At 36.0% G+C, this 23,740-nt stretch overlaps 1 protein-coding gene across 1 annotated transcript in view; it reads right to left on the bottom strand.

Annotated features, from left to right (window-relative positions):
* Window positions 1-20,219: 20,219 nt before the first annotated feature.
* LOC126365935 (mortality factor 4-like protein 1) overlaps window positions 20,220-23,740 on the bottom strand; it is a 121,688-nt gene continuing 118,167 nt past the window's right edge. Inside the window, exon 10 of the mRNA XM_050008706.1 lies at window positions 20,220-20,555. Coding sequence (XP_049864663.1) covers window positions 20,471-20,555 — 85 coding nt within the window. The 3' untranslated portion in view covers window positions 20,220-20,470. The remainder of the gene's footprint in view (window positions 20,556-23,740) is intronic.

The raw sequence follows: 23,740 nt of genomic DNA on the forward strand, positions 1-23,740 counted from the left end.
CCGAATGATTTCCTTAAAATCAAATGAGAAAGACTACACAGCGGAGAACTTGTGTGAATCCCAAAACATTGTCTTTTAATTTTATATGCGAAAAGTAAAAGTTTTACAAGGAAATTATCTGCAGAGATGGATGTAGCTTTGCTTCATTTATCTAAAACAAGTTTTTGAGACACATCATGACTTCAAATTAATGAAAACAGCAATGTGCCACTGGCACATCTTCGCCACATGCCAGTTCAGTGTGCCATTTGTGGCATCAAATGGACGTCACGTGAATCAAGAAGTGTTGCGTCCCCACCACAGCATGTCTGTGAATTGCACTGTATGTTAACATGAAGGTGGCACAAAACAGTGCCACAACCCTCTCAGATGTCCACACTGTGCCATTTCTATGTGAATTGAGCCTAAAAGTGGTTCTTGCTGCCAAAAGCCTGACAGAAAAGAGAACAAAATCCTTTAGTAACAAATAATTTAATTAAGATAGTTAAAATTAATTAACTATAATGTAATTAAAGAAATAATTTATATTTTTAAATTTTAATGTAACAGCCTAATTAATTAAAAGTTTTGACATTACCAGCAGTATGAGAGCCAATCCTGTTTATTTATATCTTTACATTATAAGTATTTAAAAAATAGCAGAAATATATTATTTTCAATGTACGCTTAGGTATAGATATCATCAATAATAATTTTTTTGTTTTAACAATACAAATTCTCTTTTATCTAGGGATTAATCTTGAAAGGAATGGAAAAAACCTGAAAGATATGTTCAGGGAGAATATGCAAACTCTGCAATCTAAATCTAGTTCTGCTTTCAGTCCCCCCCCCCCCCCCCCACACACACACACACACACACACACACACACACACACACACACAGAGTGGAAATAAGCAATTCTCACGGAAATCAACAGAGATGTTGCTCTTCACAGCCCAATGGTAAGAAACCTTATGTCTCCCTTCAGTGACTGACATTGGTAGCAAAATCACTGAAGCCGATGTCACGCAACCTAACATGCAACAGGGCACAATGGCTTCCTGTCCTGAAGATGACAGTAGGTTTTCCACACCACACCATTCTGAGAATAGCATATGGGAAAAAGATTGGAAAAGTAAATGTTGAAACTGGAGGGGGATAAAATTCTATTTTAAATATGGGAAACAAACAGACGCTATGGGGGATTGTAGCGCCTCGAGAATTTCAAGGTAAATTCTAAGGACACTTGGTCTTCCACTGTCTCGAACACTCGATAGTTTAAGTATGAGTGTGGGAGAGTGGAGATGTGTCTACCACGCAACCGGTTTTTGTGTGTGCAGGATGGACATGTATTGGGAGAATACTCCATTCGTGGCGATCGATCGGGGCAGACAAGTGTTTGCCGCTCACACCATATAAGCTGTATGTGACGTACAAGGAGCAAGCATGCGTTATTCCTTGACAGTGTAATGAATGTGATTGTTATGAATGAACAAATATGAAATATGATTTGACTAGAGACTTTTAATTCAAGTGTTAGACTTGCTAGAAGCAAGAACAGTCTTTGAATTTCTGATGGTTATTAAACACACCACATTGTAAATTTACTTAATTGTATCTGACGATTAAAGACATGAATGACTTGCAAGAATTTGTATACTTATGTGAGACTTGTGGAAATGGAAATATACCAGAACTGAACTGAAAGTATTATGAGAGTACATAGTTATTTCAAGAGCAGAAAGAGAGAGAGAGAGAGAGAGAGAGTTTTTTTTTTTTATCCCTCTAACCAGCATTATTTCTTCGGAGAGGAAGTTGTGGAGACAAAGCTGCATATCCAGAAAAGAGGATCGGCTGAACGTTTCAAGTAAGTCAATTGCAATAAGAGAAAAGGAAAGTGCGCCCCAATCTAGTTTTGCACCGCTTCTCTTGCCACTAAATCGTTAGAATGTGGTGACTGATGTGATCAGGACTCAAAGGAAGAGGAATTTTAAAACGAAATCCAGATAAGAAGATATTGTGAGTTGCCATAGCAACCAATAGCAACAAGATGGATAAATTGTTTCACAGAGTTGGATTCTGCATAAACGGCAAAAAGGGTGAAAGTTGATGAATACCAGACAAAAGAAGTAGTGCAGAATATCTCAACAGTTAAGACTAAGTAAAGATACGATGAGATCTATTCGATGATGAGGATCCAGTGTGGAGAGTAAGCAGCCCTCACCCATATGCAGGGGTGTGGACGCAGTAACCAGCAACTGGCGCCAACTGCTACTCACCGGTGCTGACTAAAAATCTGTTCACTGACACCAACGCTGAAATTAACCTTCGACACTGCCTGTGCCCATGCTGTTCACCGGCGTCGATTTCACACCTGCTCAGCTACACAGCCGAAGACTCTACGCCGGGTGAGCAAAAGACAATAATTATTTGAATGTAAATTTAAGGACGCTGTTCAATAATAGACTGTTAGTATAGTTATTATACTCAGAGGAGAATTTTTTTTAATGATCACTAGATCTAAAAGTAGAATGAATATGGATCAAGAACAGCAACTAGCAGAACCAGCCACTGTTATTAAAGTGACTAGGGAAATGCCAGACTGGTTTGAAATAGTGAATTTAAATCAAGCCAAGTGGGCAGATTCAGCAGCTGTAAACCTCCAAATTACTACTTTAAGCAAAAATCTAGAAGTTCAGAGTTTACAATTAAATTCTGGAATAGATGGACAAAGTAAAGCATTTACTGCTCAAAATACTTCTTTAAGAAAGGAACTAAATACAACCCTAAATGCTCAAAGTCTTAAAGTAGATGCAGTGAAAATTCAATTGTATAATAAAGTGGATGTTCAGAATGAGACTTTAGGATTGTTAAGTGCTACAGTAGATAAACAAAGTAAAGAATTTAGTCAGTTATGTGAAGGCATGGGAAATCTGAAGACTGAATTTGATGCTTTAATTACAAAAGTAGAGAATTATCAAATAGATTTGAGAGAGGAGTTACCTAGTTCATTAAGTAGTCATGTAAACCAACTATTCACTGACTTCCGTAAGACACAGAGTAACCAATTTCAGGATTTGCAAAGAAACTAGAATTCAATATTGAAGATAAAAGAAGAATAATGTAGAAGCTGAATTTGGTGAATAATTAGGATCATTTCAAAGTGTCTGTAATGTTACGTTTTATGCTGTAAAACATAGATTACATACCTTAAAGGAGAGTGTTGAGAAACAGCACAAATTATTACCAATAGTACAATCTCAAATTGCAGGCGTTAACATGTGAGTTGATAACGTAGAAAGAAATTTTAAAGAGAAACTAGCCACTTCAGACATCATAAATATCAGTAATCTGGAGGAACAGGTAGAAGAGATGATTGACAGAAAAGTTGCCACGAGAGTAATATCTGACAATGTGTCTCCAATTTTATCTTCCAAACTTAGTGGTATTAAGAGAGGCATAGATAATTTATGGAAAGAATTCAAACTTATCCAAGATAGAGCAGAAAACAGAATAACTTTACCTGATGTTGTGTTACCTAGTAAAGTGGAGATTGATTTTCTGTGGGGAGACTTTCACTCAAAATTTAATGAGAAGTACTGGTTTGCCCTTGCTCAAGTGTGGTTAATATCAGATCCATGGGATCCAGGTGGAGTCACATCTGTCTCCCAGGGACGTTAACGTTCTGTGTTAATGGGCAGAGTGATGACCGTCAGATCCCTAGTTGTTTTCGGTGTTTCTTCTGTGCTATTTTTTTCTACACCAAATTCCCTTCAAATCTTAAACTATTCTGTAATCTACTCTTGAATTCTTAAAACATCCTATAATTTTAATATGTAGAAAACCGGACATGACGGTAAAGTAGAAAACTTAAGAGAATCACTGATAAACAGTGATCTCTAGACATGAAATTAAATGAATAAAATATTATTAGAGTGAAAGATATAATATGATGATACTATTTAAACCGAATGATGTCTAGACGACATAAACTGAACAGAGTATTTTATGTGTGTATAAATTGTAGTGTAAAGTGATTAACTAAACAATTATTTGACTGTAGTGTACAATTTTCTATTTTTATAGAACATTTTATACCTTTTATGAGATGTGATGTAAAGGGGAGGGTTTGTATTAATTTTGGTAGTGGTTGGTAGTGTAAGAACAAGCATGACTAACACCGAACACACACCACACCTTTCAGACAGTCCTCGCAACAAGTGTAACTGATTCTTCACCATTTGCCATTCCATAGGGGTTGCTAAGATTTTTCATCGTGCACTTCAAAGGCAAAGGTGAGAATGTACGTTCTGTAGGAGACATTTAACGCCATAACTCCTCTGGTTTCTCACTCTAGTACCAGCGAAATAGGTATCGTGGGGAAGGGTTTCCTGTCTTTGGGGCTATCTTCTTTCTCTTCTTTGATCTTAGCAACCATTTCTACTTTTTCCTTTCTGACTTCTCGTCTGAGCACTGGTCTATCTTTCCCTCTTTACATATTCATATACTTCTATCACTGAAGTCCTCCTTATTTTTCGTTGTTTCCAATAACCTTCAACTTATTTCATATAAGTAGGCCAAAGAATCAGGATACACAGACACACTTATGCATACAGACAACAAAACACGAAAACACAAACAATGAAAGTACAGATAAAAATGATGTAAGAACCATCAAGTGTTGTAAGGGGAAAGAACGTGCACATTGAGAAATATGCACATATGGCTGTTTACTGTGACGGTTCTACATCACCTAGTTACTAGAGAAAACTATCATGTACATGTTTATTAATATGTATGTATAGGAAATATGTGTATAAGAACAATAATTATTCTATATCGCATATGTACTTAAGGATACAAAAACTATGGTAGTACATCAGGGATACATAAGAAGGAAGTGTGAGTAGTTATGGAGAAAATAAGCAAAGGAGGAACTAATCAGCATAAGCCAAGGAGGAACTAGTGAACAAAAGCCAGGGTGGAACTAATTGTTATAATTATTCAAGAATGTCAGTCGAACATTTGTTCTGATGATTTGTAGGATAGTGGGGCAAGTACAGCATAAGTAAATGTATGTTATTTTGAATAATATATATGTGGTCTATATTGGAAGCGTAGGAGTCGAAGCATACTTGAGGACTCTAGGGGATTAAATGAAGTATTAAGAAATGAAAACAGATTTAGTTTCCAGACAATGTTTAATTATAGTGAACATAAAGATGTAAACTAGGGTAATGAATCATGAGGCCTACTACTCAGGATGGATAAGGAGGGCGCACGCAGCATCTATTGGATATAAAAGGGGAGGTAGGCAGACCGAAGAAAGGCTGACCTATACTGTGCAGGCAGAGGCAACAAGAAGGAGATTGACCTGTACCATAGGAAAAATAGGAATTAAAAATGGACATACCTGCCAAAACAGAAGGAGAAAGGATACCCATAGGATCAACCTGTATGTAAGGTGTAGCTACTGTTCCTAGAGGGGAAAGGACAGTATCGTGACAAAAGACACAAAATTTTGTAGAAATTATTCTGGTAAGTTTAGATTCTCTGTTCCACCAGCATTGTTATGTTTTATGTTTATGAATATGAGAAAGAATGCTTTCATTTTCCCAGAGTTCCTCCAGACTACAAGCTATGGTAGATGATGAAACGAATACATACTAGAAAAAAAACAGTACAGAGAAGTAGAGCAACATAATTAAGTGTCTATGACACCTGGGGTTTGTAACAGGAAATCAAGAATGTAGTTCACACGATTCCTAGACATAAAAGTACAAACTCCAACAGAAGGTGAAATGCTCAGATAGTTATTATCAAAATGAAGAAGGAAGAGCTAGATATTAAGTTCATGATTACTAGAAGAAATACAATGTATACTGATTAATATGCGAATTAGTGTTATGGGAGGTACTGATGTACATAATGAATATGTATAAAATATTGCACTTTTGTGTTAAGGGGAGGGATATGTAGTGCCTTGAGGATTTCGGAGTAAATTCGAGAGATACTCGGGTCTTCCAACGTCTCAAACACTCGATATTTTAAGTATGAGTGTAAGAGAATGGAGTTGTGTCTACTGCGCCACCAGTCTTTGTGTGTGCAGGATGGATGTGTATCAGGAGAATTCTGCAATCGTGGCAATCAATCAGATGGACAAGTGTTTGCCGCTCGCACCACAGTAGCTGTATATGACATACAAGGAGCAAGCATGCATTATTCCTTGACGGTGTAATGATAGTGACTGTTATGAACTAATGAAATATGATTTGACTAGAGAGTTTTAATTCAGGTGTTAGATTTGCTAGAAGCAAGAGCTCTTTCTGAATTTCTTGTTGTTAATCATACCACATTGTAAACATACTTAATTGTATTTGACAGTTAAAGACGCAATTGACTTGCAAGAATTTGTATACTTATGTGAGACTTGTGGAAAAGGATTTTTTTTCTTTTTTTTTTTTTCTTTAAATCCCTCTAACTAGCACATTATTTATTCGGAGAAGAACTAGTGGAGATCGATGCAGTCGCATATCCAGAGAAGAGAATTGGCTGAATTTTCAAGTAAATCAACTGTAATAAGAGAAAAGGAAAGTGCACAATCCAGTTTTGCACTGCTTCTCTTGTCGCCAAACCATTAGAAGAAGACCATCATTTCTTTTTTAAGTTTTCTTCTGTATGTGACTTTGATGATCTCGAAAAGCTTCAGCTCCCCTCTAAAACTGAAAGTTGTGTATTCGTAGACTGTAAAAGAACATGAACTGAGGAAGACAGATCAGCAATATTCTCCACACTATGCGTCACTATCAACCACCAGAAGCTATATTGATTCAGAAAACAACTTTTTGGGAACAAACTGTCTCATTAAACACATGAAAATTTCGAGCATTTAAATATTCTATATAATAATTTGGTTATATTCAAGGTTTACTTTCAATATATTTATGTATATTATAAAATAAGGCCAATTTTTTGATAACTTAAAACAATAAATATATAACTGAAACTGGAAAGAAACTGCTTATTTTTTTTAAAATGATATGTCTATAATTTAGTAAATGTCTTTCTTACATACCTCGGCATTGCAACAAATTTCTCTTCTGGTGAAAATTGCACTAGAAGACCTGGTCTCTACTTTTCCAAGCTAGGAGCCATTATCTGGAGTATGTAATTGGATGTTTAGACAGACGTTCTTGTATAAACAAAAAACCTAGTTTCATCATTTTTTACATCACATATGGTGGTACTGTCCACAAACTCTCCTAATAATGTAATGAATTCTGTGATTTGCCCTGCCCTTCGATAAGTCATTTTTCCAAAAACAGTTGGTTTCACTCAAAATATCACTCTGTCGATTTTACAGTAGCCGAGGCCACTCACCACTTTGTCGCCTGCCGCTCGACTGTTCACATGGTAGCGAAGGCCTTACAGTAATTTACAAGATTCTTAAAATGTGAGATCAAAGACCTTCGTTTGTGTTGAAAACAATGTGCTGTTTGCCTCTAGTGTCAAAATTGTACAAATTAGCAGTGAAGTCATGTCGTTAGAGTTTTTGCATTTAAATTGAATGCAAAAGAAATGAACAGAACTGTGAAAATGGGGTGACGTGTAATAAAGGGCTGGAGTGCTTTTGGTAAATGAAGCAGGATTTTCAATATTAAGTGACCAATCTGGAAAGCGATGTTTGTTGCTGACATGTATTACATTTTTTTCTACTTACAGCAATGAGGCATAGACTTTTAAAGTGGAAATTACTAGGAGAGAGAGGAAAACAAACTGCAGTGGAAGAAATAATAATGACTGACATTGAAAGGAGGTTGACAGGTCATTTAGCTAAGTGACTGTGTAGCTGATTGACCAGGGAAGTACCCTACTGGATACCAAAGGTGGTTTGAAAAGTTCTTGGAATCACCACGAGAGGACAGCACTAGTGCAACAAGTTGTTCACGTGATATTCACTGGACTGTTGCCTGTAAACACACGCCATGTCAGTGCTCTTTGAAGAGAGCTATGGCGGTGACATGGCTCTGTTGTTGTTCAGAATATACTGAGGGAGTCCGCTCCTTCATATTCAACTGCCACCAAAGGGGCAAATGAATTTAAATTTGGCCAGGAGAGTTTAGATGATGATCCGCAGAGTGGTCGGCCAAGATGTGTCCCTACTCCAGAAATCATTGCAAAAGTGCACAAAATGGTCATGGAGATCGCTGATTGAAAGTGCGTGAAATTGCTCACGCTTGCCAGATGTCATCTGAAGGGGTATATCACATTTTAACTGAAGAATTAGAAATGAAAAAATTATGTGCAAGATGGGTGCCGGCACTCTTGAAGCTGGATCAAACACGCATGAGAATGGACATGGCAAAATTACATGAACTAAGGTATGAATTGTTGCCACACCCGCCTTATTCACCAGATATGGTGTGGTCAGACTTCCATCTCTTCCTAAAATTGAAATATTTTTTTTGGTGGATGAAGATTCACTTCAAACGAAGAACTGATAGCCGGAGTTGACAACTATTTTGCACGTCTGGAGGAAACACATTTTCGAGATGGGATAAGGGCACTGGAACACCGTTGGACCAAGTGCCTTAATCTATAAGAAGAGTACATTGAAAAATGAAAAAAGTTTTAGTGATGTATGTTTTTCCTATACCGTTCCGAGAACCACCCATGTATAAGAAAAGACTGAGATTAAAAAATAATGAAAGATGGGTTAATGACTGGAGAACATGTAAAGCAGTGTATAACTCAAGATCATCATAATGACTGGAAAAGTGTACTCTGTAATAGTATCAGACAGCTGTTGATGAACTATTGTCAGCTGTTACCAATCACCAAACACCATCTATGTTCTTATTTTTGGGTAACACGTATCGTTATAAAGATTAGTATGGCCATATTGAATTCAGCCATCCCCTTCCTAATGTTGAAAACTAAGGATCATATTCCTTATGGGGCTTACCAACTTTGGATGACTTTACAATAGCAATCTATTCCAAACAAAAGACTTTTATGATGGCATAATAAGCTGGTTATCAATTTAATTGAACCAGGACAAAACAACATCTATGAAAGCAAAAAAAGGACAACTATTCCATATAGAATGTGTACTAATACATTATTTCTTCACATCAATGCCATATCTTTGTCAGGCTAAGAATTTTTCACCCTGCCTTTGGCTTGATTTGAATGTGGTTCAAAATCCTCATATCCCAGAATCTTATGATCTCAACCTTCCACTACTAAGCTTCAACCAACAGTTTTCTTCACATGGATTCCTTCAATAAATAAGCTGTTTTCTACTTTGGCTCCACACCACCTTCAGTTCCAACAATATACTTTATCTGTGAACAAAACTGCAAATAATGGAACTGAATATTTTTACTACATCTGCATTTTTATAAATAGTGAGCATCTCAAAAGCACTTGGGCAACTGAGGCCGGGTACAGATTTAGCACACCCAAGATTCTCAAGCTAGTAGGTGGTCAATGCTTCAAGTCCTGTAGTATGCTTCAACAACTGCTGTTATGCCAGTAGAATGTTGGGAAGTTTATCTTAACAGAATGAATTGTGAAGTTGGTACATACCTATATAATAAATAATTTTTTAAGAAACCTCATCCTCACGATGTGCCTACACAAATGAGGTGGGTGTCTGTTCATGTGAATCAGGCATTAACAAGCAACATTTGGGGTAACTGCTCACTTTTATTTCCAGAACTACTCATGGAACTTCTCTGTTGTTGACTAATTGCATCAAAAAATCTCCCAGTGCTTTGAGATATCCAGTGTTATCAGGAGACATTTTAAACATAGACATCCCAGCTTAAAACAGAATACAGCCTCCTTAGTGACGGAGGCAGGAGGAAAATGTGGACTGGCTCTGTATATGAATGACATAGAATTTATCTGTCTCTTTAGTAATAAGTATCGAAACAGTTTTGTAGTAGTGCACATTCTATCTTAAGCAGGAGTGGCCAAGTATTTGGCTCGCAAGTCATTACCTGGTATGAGTGTCATAATGCTCAGCCTGGGTGCACACTTCTCCCACCACCATGGCATGCTGTTAGAGTGAGCATAGATCACAAACAAGACAAATTGTAAGTATTTTAATTTTTTTTCAGCATGCTGCAAACATAAAAATTATATTATCTAGCACAAAAATTCGGCATACGGATAGATGTGGACAACTTTTTAGATTTTCGCACTCAGGTTATTTAGTTTCATATTTGAAAAAAAAGGTTTTTCTCACATACATGTTGATTACTGTACCACTTCTGCTATCTCATCACGAGGCATGGACACACTACCTGATGAAAACAATGTAGATAATGTGGACAGTTTTAACATAAAAGGATTTGTCTTTAAAATAGGAATTACAGTGGTGATCAATCAATTACACCTGCACATACACAGGTGTGGTTTCAACTGATATGGCAAACAGTCTCAAAAACAGATGTAAGGAAATTCTTTTAAGGCCACAATAAATTCTTCAAATCTTGTGTTTTCTATAATGTCAGTGAGCTTAGGGAACCAAATGGTGTTTGTCAACATTTGTCCCTTCTACAGTGTGATTTTATTTTTAAATGCATCGCTGTAAAATTAGAAATAAATTGTTTCACATCTTGCAATGTCTTCTGTGGGCAGTGTGCAGTCAAGTCCTCTTAAAATGCAAGGTCTGCAATCCATTCTGGACATTCTAATTTTTATTCCTGCACTCCCTTTTCCTACATAAACTCAACAATAATGGGTTTTAAAGAGAAACATCATTCCCAGCATTATCCTCGACTTAACTATTGTACTTTGCCTCTTTCTCTATCAACTAATCTCTAAATTCCTTCTGGAGGGTATTTTAATTTTGTTTCATGCAAATTTGCAGAGCTCATTCATTAGGCTACTGCATAACAGATATTGAGAATTCTCACCCCTCTCATCTCACATTTCCGCAATTTTAAAGGCTCATAATGATAAATGCCTAGGCTGCCTCTTTTTGTGCAAACAGCCGCTGAACCTCTGAACGTCCTCCCTAGCACAAACAAATAGTGAAGGATAAACACTATGATTCTGCTGAGCTAAAGAGAGTTGTGCCAACCAAAAAATGCCACACCGCAATACTAAATTATACGTTGTGCTATACTGAGTACTTCCAAGAAGCGCTGACAAAGATGAGATGGGCGGAGCCTCAGCCCACCTGTGCAATTTGGCATGCCATGGCTGGCCCTAATCTAGGAGAACAATCTGCTCACTTTATGTGTCACTCACGAATCTCTTGAGACTGAGGCTATCACCAATCTAATTTTACAAGCTTGCCTTGTTTGTATGTCATTTTACTGCATGTAGTGTGCTTTGGTGGCCTACATTCAGCTGCCCCACGGTTCAGCTGCTGAGGGGCTCGTATCATATGAGTTGTCTCCTAAATATCTTTTCACAGCATGCACTACAGTATTGCAAGACTCTGTTACAAATCTTGCTTGACTGATGCTCAGGAGGTCTCTGAACAGACAACTGCCTATTCTTTATGTATTATCCAAGATTGATTGGATCACATTAAGGGGACCACACCGTCGTTCAGGTAGAAAAAAATCGATTTTCGGTTTTCATCATATTTCGATAGATTAAGGTTTTATTTAAGTACTCTGAAAAGGATTTTGCTAAAAAAATTTTTTTTTAGCATTTTAAGAGAATTTTATGTGTTTATGAGCCACACCCACTTTTCTGCATATATTTTAGATCTTTATATCCCCTACATTGCACGTTACGAATTCTTTTTTTTTTTCCCCCTCCCGAGTGCGTTGGCTACCCTTGGAAGCAACGGTTCGTATTCTTTTGTTTCTGCTGTTTGTAAACAACATGCCTTCAAACATGCGGTTAGTTTTGTTCAAGTGTGATTGCAAGTAGTTGTTATACTTACGTTTGCAGTGCTCGTTTACATGTGTTTTGTTGTGTTTATTGAAGATGACGAAATGCAAAGACATTTTCAAGAAACGACAATTTAGAGGAAACAAGTTTAGAAAGCTTTCTGTAAAAGAGGTTATGTCCCCTGACAATGATGTTTCTAATTGTAATTCTTCAACAAGTGCATCATCAAAGAAGCTCTCACCATTTCAAGACAGTTACAACAAATTTGCTGCAAGTGACAAGGGGTGCAATAACATTATTGTAAATATGAAAATATTATCAGATGTAATTTCTAAATTTGTACAATGTAGACAGTGCGGTGAGTCACAGTGTGTGAAAATTTGTGAGAGTGCCAGTGGGAGAAAAGGCCTAGCAATTCCTTTGGATTTAATTTGCACTAAATGTTAATTATTCATTCCATAGACCCATAAAAGGGAGAATCCTCCTGGGTGTGGAACATGTCAGAAAAACACATTACAAAAATGTAATTAGAAAAACCTGAGTTTCATTAATTCTAATGATCCTAAGTCAATAAACAGTAAAATTATGTACATGAATTAAATTTAAACTTCTAATATTTACAGATTTAATAATTACATCTGCTTTTATTAAATCCAACATTCAGACATTTGCTAGTTTCTTAGCTATTTCAACCAAGTATTGTCAAAAATTAAGGTAAATTATTCATTTCAATTATCCTCAGTTAAGAACAGTCAGATTATGTACAAATTTTAAAATTAAACTTCCACTATTTACAGACTTACATCTGCTTTCCATACATCCATCATTCACACAGTAGGTAGTTACTTGGCTGTTGCAACGAAGTATTGCCAAAAATTAAAGTATAATAAATTTTCATTAAAATGGTTTACTGCACTTGCTGAGAAACTCATTGATGGAATAGAAGGAGTTGGCCACCAAAAATTCTTTTAAATTATGTTTAAATTGTGCTTGTCTGAAACAAAACTCTTAATGGTTGCTGGTAACTTATTGAAAATATGCATTGCCGAATACTGGACTTCATTCTGGGCAAGAGTAATGATTTTAAATCATTGTGTATATTGTTCTTATTCGTAAGTTAGTTGGAAAGAGAAATATTATTTATAACAAACTTCATTAAGGAATAAATATACTGAGAAACTGTGGTTAATATGCCCAATTCTTTGAATAGGTTTCAACATGATGTTATTGGATTTACACTATTCACAACTCTTATTATACACTTCTGTACTCTAAAAATTTTTTCTCTGTTTGTGGAGTTACCCCAAAATATGATACCATATGACATAATGGAGTGAAAATAAGCAAAATATGCCAGTTTTTTTATTTTGTATCTCCTATGTCTGAGATCATTCGCATTGCAAACACAGACTTGTTTAGGCGCTTCAGCAGTTCATTAGTATGTTGCTCCCAACTGAATTTATCATCAAGTTGTAATCCCAAGAATTTTACACTCTCAACTTCTCCTATTTCCGTGTCGTCATATTTTATACACACACACCAGTAGGAAATCTCTTGGAAGTTCTGAACTGCACATAGCGGGTCTTTTCACAGTTTAATGACAGTGAATTGGCTATGAACCACTTATTAATGTCAGTAAAAATTTGATTAGCTGCCCTTTCTAAATTTATATTTGATTTACTATTTACTGCAATGTTTGTATCATCTGCAAATAATACAAACTTGGCATCTGGTAATGGAACAGATGACAGGTCATTAATATACACAAGAAACAGTAGTTGGCCTAGTATGGAACCTTGGTGAAGACCACATGTAATTTCTTCCCAGTCAGATGATGTCTGATTGCCTACTGCTGAAGTGTTACGTAATGACACCTTTTATTTTCTTTTAGTATGGTATGACTGAAACCACTTTGCAGCACTACCAGTGATCCCATAATATTTTAATTTACTTAAAAGAATGTTGTGCTTCACACAGTCAAATGCCTTTGATGGGTCACAGAATATGCCAGCTGCCTCTCATTTGTTGTCCAATGAATTAAAGACATTTTCGCTGTAAGTGTAAATAGCTTTCTCAATATCAGAACCCTTAAGAAACCCAAACAGTGACTTTGCAGTATGTTATTTTCACTAAGGTGCTTAAGTAGACACTTGAACATAACCTTTTCAAAGATTTTTGAAAAATCTGGCAAAAGTGAGATCGGTCGGTAATGTGATGGCATTTCTTTGTCCCCTTTTGTATAACTTCAGCACATACACAGACACAAGCAGACATTATGCTTGTGTCTGTGTATTTGCGGATGAATATGTGTGTGTGTGCGCGAGTGTACACCTGTCCTTTTTTCCCCCTAAGATAAGTCTTTCTGCTCCCGGGATTGGAATGACTCCTTACCCTCTCCCTTAAAACCCACATCCTTTCGTCTTTCCCTCTCCTTCCCTCTTTCCTGAAGAAGCAACCGTCGGTTGCGAAAGCTAGAAATTCTGTGTGTGTTTGTGTGTTTTATTTATTGTGCCTATCTACCGGCGCTTTCCCGCTTGGTAAGTCTTGGAATCTTTGTTTTTAATATATTTTAACCATTAGAATGCTTTGATTTCAAGGACATTATGATGGATTCTATTTCTTTGGGTGCAAGTGTCAATTCCATTTTACTGAGATTGCTTGTGTGCACTGGTCTCAGATATTCCATTGCAATATTTACTGAACCTGACAACCCCATGCTATCAGTAACAGAGACAAAATACTTGTTTAAATGGTTTGCAACACAACATGCGTTTGTTACCAGGGTTTCATTTATTTTTAGAGCTATTTGTTCCTCCTCATTTCTGGTCCTACCTGTCTCCGACTTAACTATATCCCATATTGTTTTTATTTTATTGCTGCATGTATTTTTCTTCTTCTCATTTCATTTATGAGTTCTTCAAAACCAGATGCAAGTGGCCCTTATGAAATCAATACTAGATTAGTTTATGCCTTACAATCCATTGGCAAGGGCATGACTGCACAGAGAACATTTTGTTCAGTGATGAACTTACATCAACCATCAAATAACTTTGTAAAACTGACTGCAATATTAGAGAAAGCTGTATGTGAGGTCAGTGAGGAAAGCATGAAACTGGCTGCTAGGAAAGTAGTGGAAGAAAATGATGGATGTTCGGATACTGCAGTTGCACTTGATGGAAGTTGGCAGAAAAGAGGACATACTTCTCTGAATGGAGTAGTGACTGCTATGAGTGTAGACACAGGTAAAGTGTAGGATGTGGAGATAATGTCTAAATATTGCAAATGTTGTAAAGTAAATGAACATAAAGAACACAACTGTGTGGCTAATTTTAGAGGAACACGTGGTGGTATGGAAGTACAACAAATATTTCATCAATCCGTAGAAACAAGAGGCGTACAGCACACCAAATATTTAGGCGACGATGACAGTAAGGCGTACAACAATGCGGTGAACTCTAAGCCATATGGAGATGTCATTATTAGCAAAATAGAATGTGTAGGCCATGTTCAGAAACGTTTGGTAACAAGGCTGAGAAAACTAACTGTTGATATGAGAGGAAAAAAATTAGAAGATGGAAAATTGTTAACCGCACAGGGTCAGTTAACTAAAACTGAAATAGAAAACTTGCAGGTTTACTATGGGCAGGCAATTAGGAGAAATAAAGAAATTCTGGAGGCAATGAAGAGAGATGTTTGGGCCGTATTCTTCCATAAGTCCTCTACTGATGTTAAGCCATGTCATGGATTATGTCCATCAGGAGAAAATTCGTGCTTCAAATACAATAGGGCTCAGGCAACTGGAGAATCTTATTCTCAGCAGCATTCTCTTCTTGCTGCTGATATTACAGCAGTTAAACCTATTTTCAGAGACTTGGCTCATCCTGACCTTCTAAGGAAATATCTGAAAGGGCAGACACAGAACCCAAATGAATGTTTCAACAGCATAATTTAGAGCCGCCTTCCTAAAACTGTATTTGTAGGCATGCATATAATGAAACTAGGAGTTCATGATGCTGTTATTACATTCAATTGTGGTAATACTGGAAAGTATTGGGTACTGAAAAAGCTGGGAATTAATCCTGGTGAAAATATGATCACTGGGCTGCAAGATTGCAATAAAATGAGGATAGCCGATGCAGACAGGTCTGCATCTAATATGGCCAAGAAAGGAAGACAAACATCCAGGAAGGTGAAAAAGAAGCTGGAAGAACTGCTAGAGGCCAAAGAAGGGCCATCATATGCAGCACGACAGTTTTAATTAACTTTAAGTAACAAATTTCAAAAGTTTTTTCTTTAAAGTCAATTTCCTGCAAACTAAAATTTTCAGTACAAATGCGCGACTATATCAGTAACTATCATAGATAAATGAATGAAATTTTCAGAGACTCTGCATAACATAAAAAGTCGCCTCTGGTACTACATTCATTACTATTACCCCATAGGGAAGTTCACTAAAAAATATTTTCTGCAGAAAAAACTTAATATTTCTTGTTAATAAATTAAAAAAAGTATTTCTTAAAAACTATGAAATGGATAAAGTAGATTTCAGTACAGTTGACACTATTAGCATCATGTCAGATATAAAAATATCGAGGTCCTGCATCAAATAGTTTTTTTCAGAAATGGGTCAAATACTTGTCTAAATTAACATGGGTTAGACAGGCAGGGTGTGGTCCCCTTAAAACTGTGATTCATCGTGCTTCTCAAACATCCATTACTAATGCCAGGACCAGCTTGTGGTAGAATGACAAGTGCTAGTTTGCAATTAGGTGCAGACATGAGACTTAGTATGGTACAAATGCCAACCAAATCTCACAGTCTTTCAGAACACGAGAGCAAAAGTGTAGAGAACAACAGAGAGAACAGAGACTTCATGGTAGGTGATTCTGTATGTAATGAATCATTACTCCATGATAAGTACTGGATGCCATGAGGGACAATTCTGGCTGACATAGCAGGTAACCAGTAACTGTTGTTGTGAAACAGGAATATTGTCTAACAATATTTGAAGACAAGGGCAGGATGTTTCTTTTCATCCTGCACCACATAAACTAGTTTGTGCAGCCACCGTGTGTTAATGGAGGACAACTTGGATTGCCATTTCAACAGTCCTTTCACCCAGTGGGAGACAGAGTCAACATTGTTTGAGGCTAGCAAAATTGTTCCTGGATATGACTAAATAAAATACAACTTCTTGTAAAGTAATGCAGAAGAATCCTCTTCGCATTTTTTAATGAAATTTTGCTGATTGTATATTTTCACCACTTGTGGAGTGAAGTAATCATGTTCCCTCTCCTAAAACCAGGGAACGACTGAACACTGCTTAGTAATTATGTTAGTGCTGCCAACATTAAATATATAGAAAAATTGCTGGAGTACACTGTCAACTGACATCATACTTTGGTTCTAGAAGCTAGGAAGATAGTTCCTTTCAGTGTTAAGTGGAGGAGGTATTACTCAGCCCTTGACTATATCCTTAACCATAAATTGATATCTTCATATTTGCTGTTTCTTTCTACATAATTTTCCAGGTATTCTGAAAAGATACAACGCCAGACAGAAGTGGGAAAAAGAATGGCGTCCCTAAGAATCAGTTTTAAATATTAAAATGTCTGCTACAGCAATTCTTGAAATTGCAGTTCACCCTATCGTGCAGTATTAATTGATTACAGATGATTGATATTTTATGCTCCTCCTCCAGCATTACAAAGGCTACATCTGCTACAGCTTATGCTAAGGCATTTTGAGGCGTGGGCGGAATGTATTCGACGCTGGCTTTAAATTATCGTTAAGGAAGTCACTGTGTGAGCATTTTCCCTTTTTGATCCACCAATACTTAAAATGAAGGACATAGTTTACAGTTTCAACAGGTAAGTTAAGAGAGTTGTCACGTATTACACGTTGGCTGTTGTGAGGTGACCTGAGAACACAGTGGAGGTTCACACCTGGTGGTGTGTGCTCCCAGTGGCCACACGCTACACTTTGTTTACAGTATATAGTGCATTAATTTGTACTTCTTAATTGAGTTCACACGAGTGTACAGAAAATCTGGTACAAGATATCGTTCAAATTTTTGAACACTGTTGTTTGCAACTTTACGCTCCACCTAAACATATACTGCACTAAACAGAGAGTAGCGTGTGGCCACCAGTGGGCACTCGGCATCAGGTATGAACCTCTGCTGTGTCTGCTGGAAGCCTCACAGCAGTTAACAAGTTAAAGGTGTTGAAAGCAATCCACCTTTAGTGGATTTTTATTGGCCACAAATGCCTACAGGAACAGGCCACATACTCAGCTTGTGTGGTGAGTTCCAATTATACACCAAGCAGATCAATGATTCCTTCAAATAGACATCTAATCATCTGTATTTGACAAGTCACGAAATGAAGATGACGGTTGAAACAGTTTTGAAGTTTTATGTGTCTTTCCTTCTCTATCTTTTGCACTACCACCTGTTATCTTTTGCACTACCACCTGTTTCAATATTTATGCAAGTAAAGGTGTATACATAACATTTAGACTTGCTGTAAGACAACTGTGCTGAGAGCGAGAGAGAGAGAGTAAATGTATCAAATTTACATTTTATAGTGTTTGTGAGCTTCTGAGTCAAATTTGTAACTAACATAAGGGATTAAGAAAATCTAATAGCTAAGTATATTTCAGGTAACTCGTGTCTGTCATCTCACTAAAATATGGTCACTTTCTGAATAATAATAATAATAATAATAATAATAATAATAATAATGTTCAGTATTTAGACTGTGTCGAAACAATTTATCTGTGCATTACTCAACAAGGTCAACTGTATTCCCATATGGAGTAGCTGTACTATCACATTCATGTGCAGAAAGGAAGAGGGGGAAAAATTTGTTACACACATCGACAAAGATACAAGTGAACAGTTGTCACATACAAGAAGAGAAGTTGATCACAAAATGAGTGCCAAATCATTACAAGAAAGCAAATAACACTAAACATTTCAATCGAGAGTTTACATTTTTCGAAAAGAGAATTAATACAATGTCCTGCGTCCAAAATCTATAAGCAAAGTTAGATGCTCTGAAAATCTGATCTGTTTTCTCAGTTTAAAGTCTCATACATAACCTCACTAATCAGAACATCTGAGGAAAGCAAGCCTCAGGATACAAATATTTTCTACAACCACTCCAGAATTTCCTATAATATGTGGCACATGAAATTTCTGAAAGAGCAGATATTGTATCCTATTTGTTCTAATTTTCTTTAGCCTTATAGACAGGGGTTAGAGAGCACAGTACATTAGCTATACCCTGAGAACCGATTGCTACAGATAGGGCTGGGGTGTGTGCCACCTCCTTCATACAACATAAGTAACTTATGAAATGGCCCATGTGATTGTTCTCCATCTAGCGTAGCCATTAATTTAAAATGGCCAGGAGATATAGCAAATGCTTAGATATTTGATACAGACTGAACTGGCACATTTTGTAGAATTCTCAAACATTACAAAATAACATGAAAATTCAAGAATAATGGCACTGAGGTTTTTACTGCACCACCATATGGCTTTCAAAAGCTGGCAAAATCACAAGCATGTACACTGTCTGAAGGTTTATGAATATTACTGATTCTGAGCTAGACATAGTGAATGAGTACATAATTTACAAATGATTCTATCTTGTGTAAATATCAGAATTTGTAACAGTGGCCTATCATTTTTGACTGACTATTCCACTATGAACCACAAATTCATAAAAATGTGAATTTCTTATGCTCAATCAGACTTTGGGATGTATAAAAATTTAATCATTTTAGCTTACAATCCCTGACAAATGTGACTAAAAATCATATCTATCTGAAAACAAGGCAGAACGAAACTGTTTATATTAAAAATTTATATGACAGGAAGAAAGTAAGGTTTTATTTTAACTAGTAACTTACTTTTGGAATAAAACACACAACTTTTTCCACCAGAAAGTCCTTCCTTTCTGTAAGTCCATCTTTTATTGCAAAATAATGAAAGCCAGAAAGAAACAAGTCTCAAACCGATTTTTAGTGGAAAGTAAGCACAGACAATATATATATATATATTTGAAACTTCTAAACAGCAACTGCAAAAGGAGTTAATTTCTCTGCTGTAACATGTACATTTTGCAATCAGAATACATATACACAATCAAAAGACCAATTGAATATGTTCTCATAAAACATACCCAACAGAAACACAATGAATAATGAAGCATCCACAAATATGCATGTGAGTGTACAATACAACTGCAATCAGATTAGTGAAATGGCAAATATATTAATGAGAATTCAGATCATTGTAAATCTCTATTAAACAAATATTGGAATTTTCTTATTCTACTGGATGTTCAGATACATCCTTGTGCAATGTGGTGGTATCAATACAACTGGTTCCACTATTTTAACACATATAAGGTCTCAAACTGTTTTTTGGCAGTCAACTTATTAAACCATGAGAAATACAGACCCCCAAATACAATGTGATTGTTATTTGGATACAGTGTTTACAAAAAATGCCTTAGCAGAATGCACAGTCAGTCTTAAACTCTAAATACTGTGACAAACTACAAGCTAACACTTATAAACACGCAAGAAAGAATAAAAAATACTTATGAGAGGCAATCACACAGCTTTCCTGTGATACTCAGGTGCTGCAATGTGGTAATCCTGTACAGCTTGTAGTGATGAGTAATTTTTATGTAAGAATCTGAAACAAGCAAAATCTGTTAATTAATTTTGTTGTCTCTTTTTGATATTGTATGTGGTTTACACTACAAATTATTAATAAAAATGTGCAATTCACTATCCATTCCATATTGATTAACCGAGGCAATTCTGTAAAAAACTGTGGCCCAAGTTGCAATAAAGTTACGTCATCTGCCTGTTTGAGAAGATTGCATCTAATATTTTTATGACAAAATCCACACACACATTGCAATAGCCTTCTCATATGGGAAAAGTAAGGAACAGATTAACATCTGCAAACTACATACCCTGCAAATACACTTTATTGACACCACAAAAGTCATTATACCTTGATGAACATGTAAATCGGAGAAATATTTATGGAAGAGGTTGTAACACCCCCCCCCCCCCCCCCCCCCTCAGCATTACTATGATATTCGATACCCGGAATTTGTAGCCAGGTACCGGTACTTTCTGTTACACAAAGAATAAAAATCATGCCACTATAGCAGCTTGTACTATATAATACTATGAATGATATTTAAACAAAATTTATGAATAATTAAATAATATGTAAATATGAGATGTAATAATCACTATGAACCATCAACATTCACTCAGAACTATAATAATCAGTATGTAACTCATTTGATTAGAAGTAGTTGTAAATGTTAGCATCGTTATTACTTTTGTTAATTAACTGCAATTAGATATTGACAGCTCAGTCTGGAAAACGTTATTGTAAATCGATCAAAAAACAAGAACCAAATTTAAATTCACATAATTTCAAGTGATACGTAATTTCAAACCCAAATTTGTAAACCAGAATTAATACCATTACTAAAATAATTAACTGATCATTGTTAGCACATGTAATTAATTCCATTACTTACATTTGGATTTATATTTCAAAGTTATGAGCCATTAAAGAGGTTAGACAACTTGTGTATATATTACGTAAATGTTACCAATATTTCCCGATCGATAATTGATTTGTATTTATTAAATTAATGAAACGCATTACTGTAAAAAAGTCATATTTAATTTTCAATCTTAAATTGTACAATTTCTAACCTAAAGCTCATCTGTAATGAACTAATATTTTATGCTGTAAGTAATCTGATTGTCAACCTTTTGTATATTTGTAACTTTTAATTGTAGCTATTAATTTCACGATGGTGTTTTAATTGAAGTAATGAACATTCATTGTTTGGAATATAAATATAAGCAAATGCAGCAATGCAGCATCAGTTCGCCTAGGGGATCACTTTGTAGTCAAGTCTTTTCAGTCAGTAAGTCAGTCTGTCAGCTGTCGGATTGTCAAAGAGACTATATGTGAAGTTTGATGTATTCTGCAATGACTTTGGAAAAATGTTATCATCAACAAATAAACCACTGCAAATTGTATGAACTGGAGTTTTAATTAGAAGAAATCACCAGCTACCCGACTCAGGCAAATCACAAGATAAGTACAATAAAAATACTTTGTTATGCATCGCCCTTACTTACGTCCACTGCATGTGCAAATATATAAGTAATTATATTAACGCACCAGATTAGATTAGATTAGATTAGATTAGATTAATACTTGTTCCATAGATCATGAATACGACACTTCGTAATGATGTGGAACGTGTCAGGTTAATAAAAGATGTCTGTACAAGAAATTACATTACACAAAATATTGCATGACACTAATGATTAAGTTTTTTTTTTTACTTAGTTTATATCTAAAAATTCAGCCAATGAGTAGAAGGAGTTGTCATCTAGAAATTCTTTTAATTTATTTTTAAATGTTAGTTGGCTATCTGTCAGGCTTTTGATGCTGTTTGGTAGGTGCCCAAAGACTTTTGTGGCAGCATAATTTACCCCTTTCTGTGCCAAAGTCAGATTTAACCCTGCATAGTGAAGATCATCCTTTCTCCTGGTGTTATAGGTATGCACACTGCTATTACTTTTGAATTGGGTTGGATTATTATCAACAAATTTCATAAGGGAATATATATACTGTGAGGTTACTGTGAGGATCCCTAGATCCTTAAATAGATGTCTGCAGGATGACCGTGGGTGGGCTCCAGCAATTATTCTGATTACACGTTTTTGTGCAATGAATACTTTTCTACTCAACGATGAATTACCCCAGAATATGATGCCATACGAAAGCAGTGAATGAAAGTAGGCATAGTAAGCTAATTTACTGAGATTCTTATCACCAAAATTTGCAATAACCCTAATAGCATACGTAGCTGAACTCAGACGTTTCAGCAGACCATCAATGTGTTGCTTCCAGTTTAACCTCTCATCAATGGACACACCTAAAAATTTTGAAAATTCTACCTTAGCTACAGACTTCTGTTCAAATTCTATATTTATTACTGGAGTTGTGCCATTTACTGTACGGAACTGTATATACTGTGTTTTATCAAAATTTAAAGAGAGTCCGTTTGCTGAGAACCACTTAATAATTTTGTGAAAAACATCATTTACAATTACATCACTTAGTTCTTGGTTTTTGGATGTTATTACTATACTTGTATCATCAGCAAAAAGAACTAACTTTGCATCTTCATCAATGTGGAATGGTAAGTCATTAATGTATATCAAGAACAGTAAAGGACCTAAGACCGAACCCTGTGGGACCCCGTGCTTGATAGCACCCCAGTTTGAGGAATCAGCTGTTTTAACATTACACGAACCACTTATTTCAACTTTCTGCATTCTTCCAGTTAAGTATGAATTAAACCATTTGTGCACTGCCCCACTCAAACCATAATGATTTAGCTTATCTAAAAGAATTCCATGATTTACACAATCAAAGGCCTTTGAGAGATCACAAAAAATACCAATGGGTGATGTCCGGTTATTCAGAGCATTTAATATTTGATCAGTGAAAGCATATATAGCATTTTCTGTTGAAAAGCCTTTCTGAAAACCAAACTGACATTTTGTTAGTACTTTATTTTTACAAATATGGGAGGCTACTCTTGAATACATTACTTTCTCAAAAATTTTTGATATAGCTGTCAGAAGAGAGATTGGGCGGTAGTTGTTGACATCCGACATATCCCCCTTTTTATGCAATGGTTTTACAATGGCATATTTCAGTCTATCAGGGAAAACACCCTGCTCCAAAGAGCTATTACATACATGGCTGAGAATTCTACTTATCTGTGGGGAACAAGCTTTAAGTACTTTGCTGGAAATGCC

Source organism: Schistocerca gregaria, chromosome 4 (assembly GCF_023897955.1).
Source record: "Schistocerca gregaria isolate iqSchGreg1 chromosome 4, iqSchGreg1.2, whole genome shotgun sequence".
Lineage (NCBI taxonomy): Eukaryota > Metazoa > Arthropoda > Insecta > Orthoptera > Acrididae > Schistocerca > Schistocerca gregaria.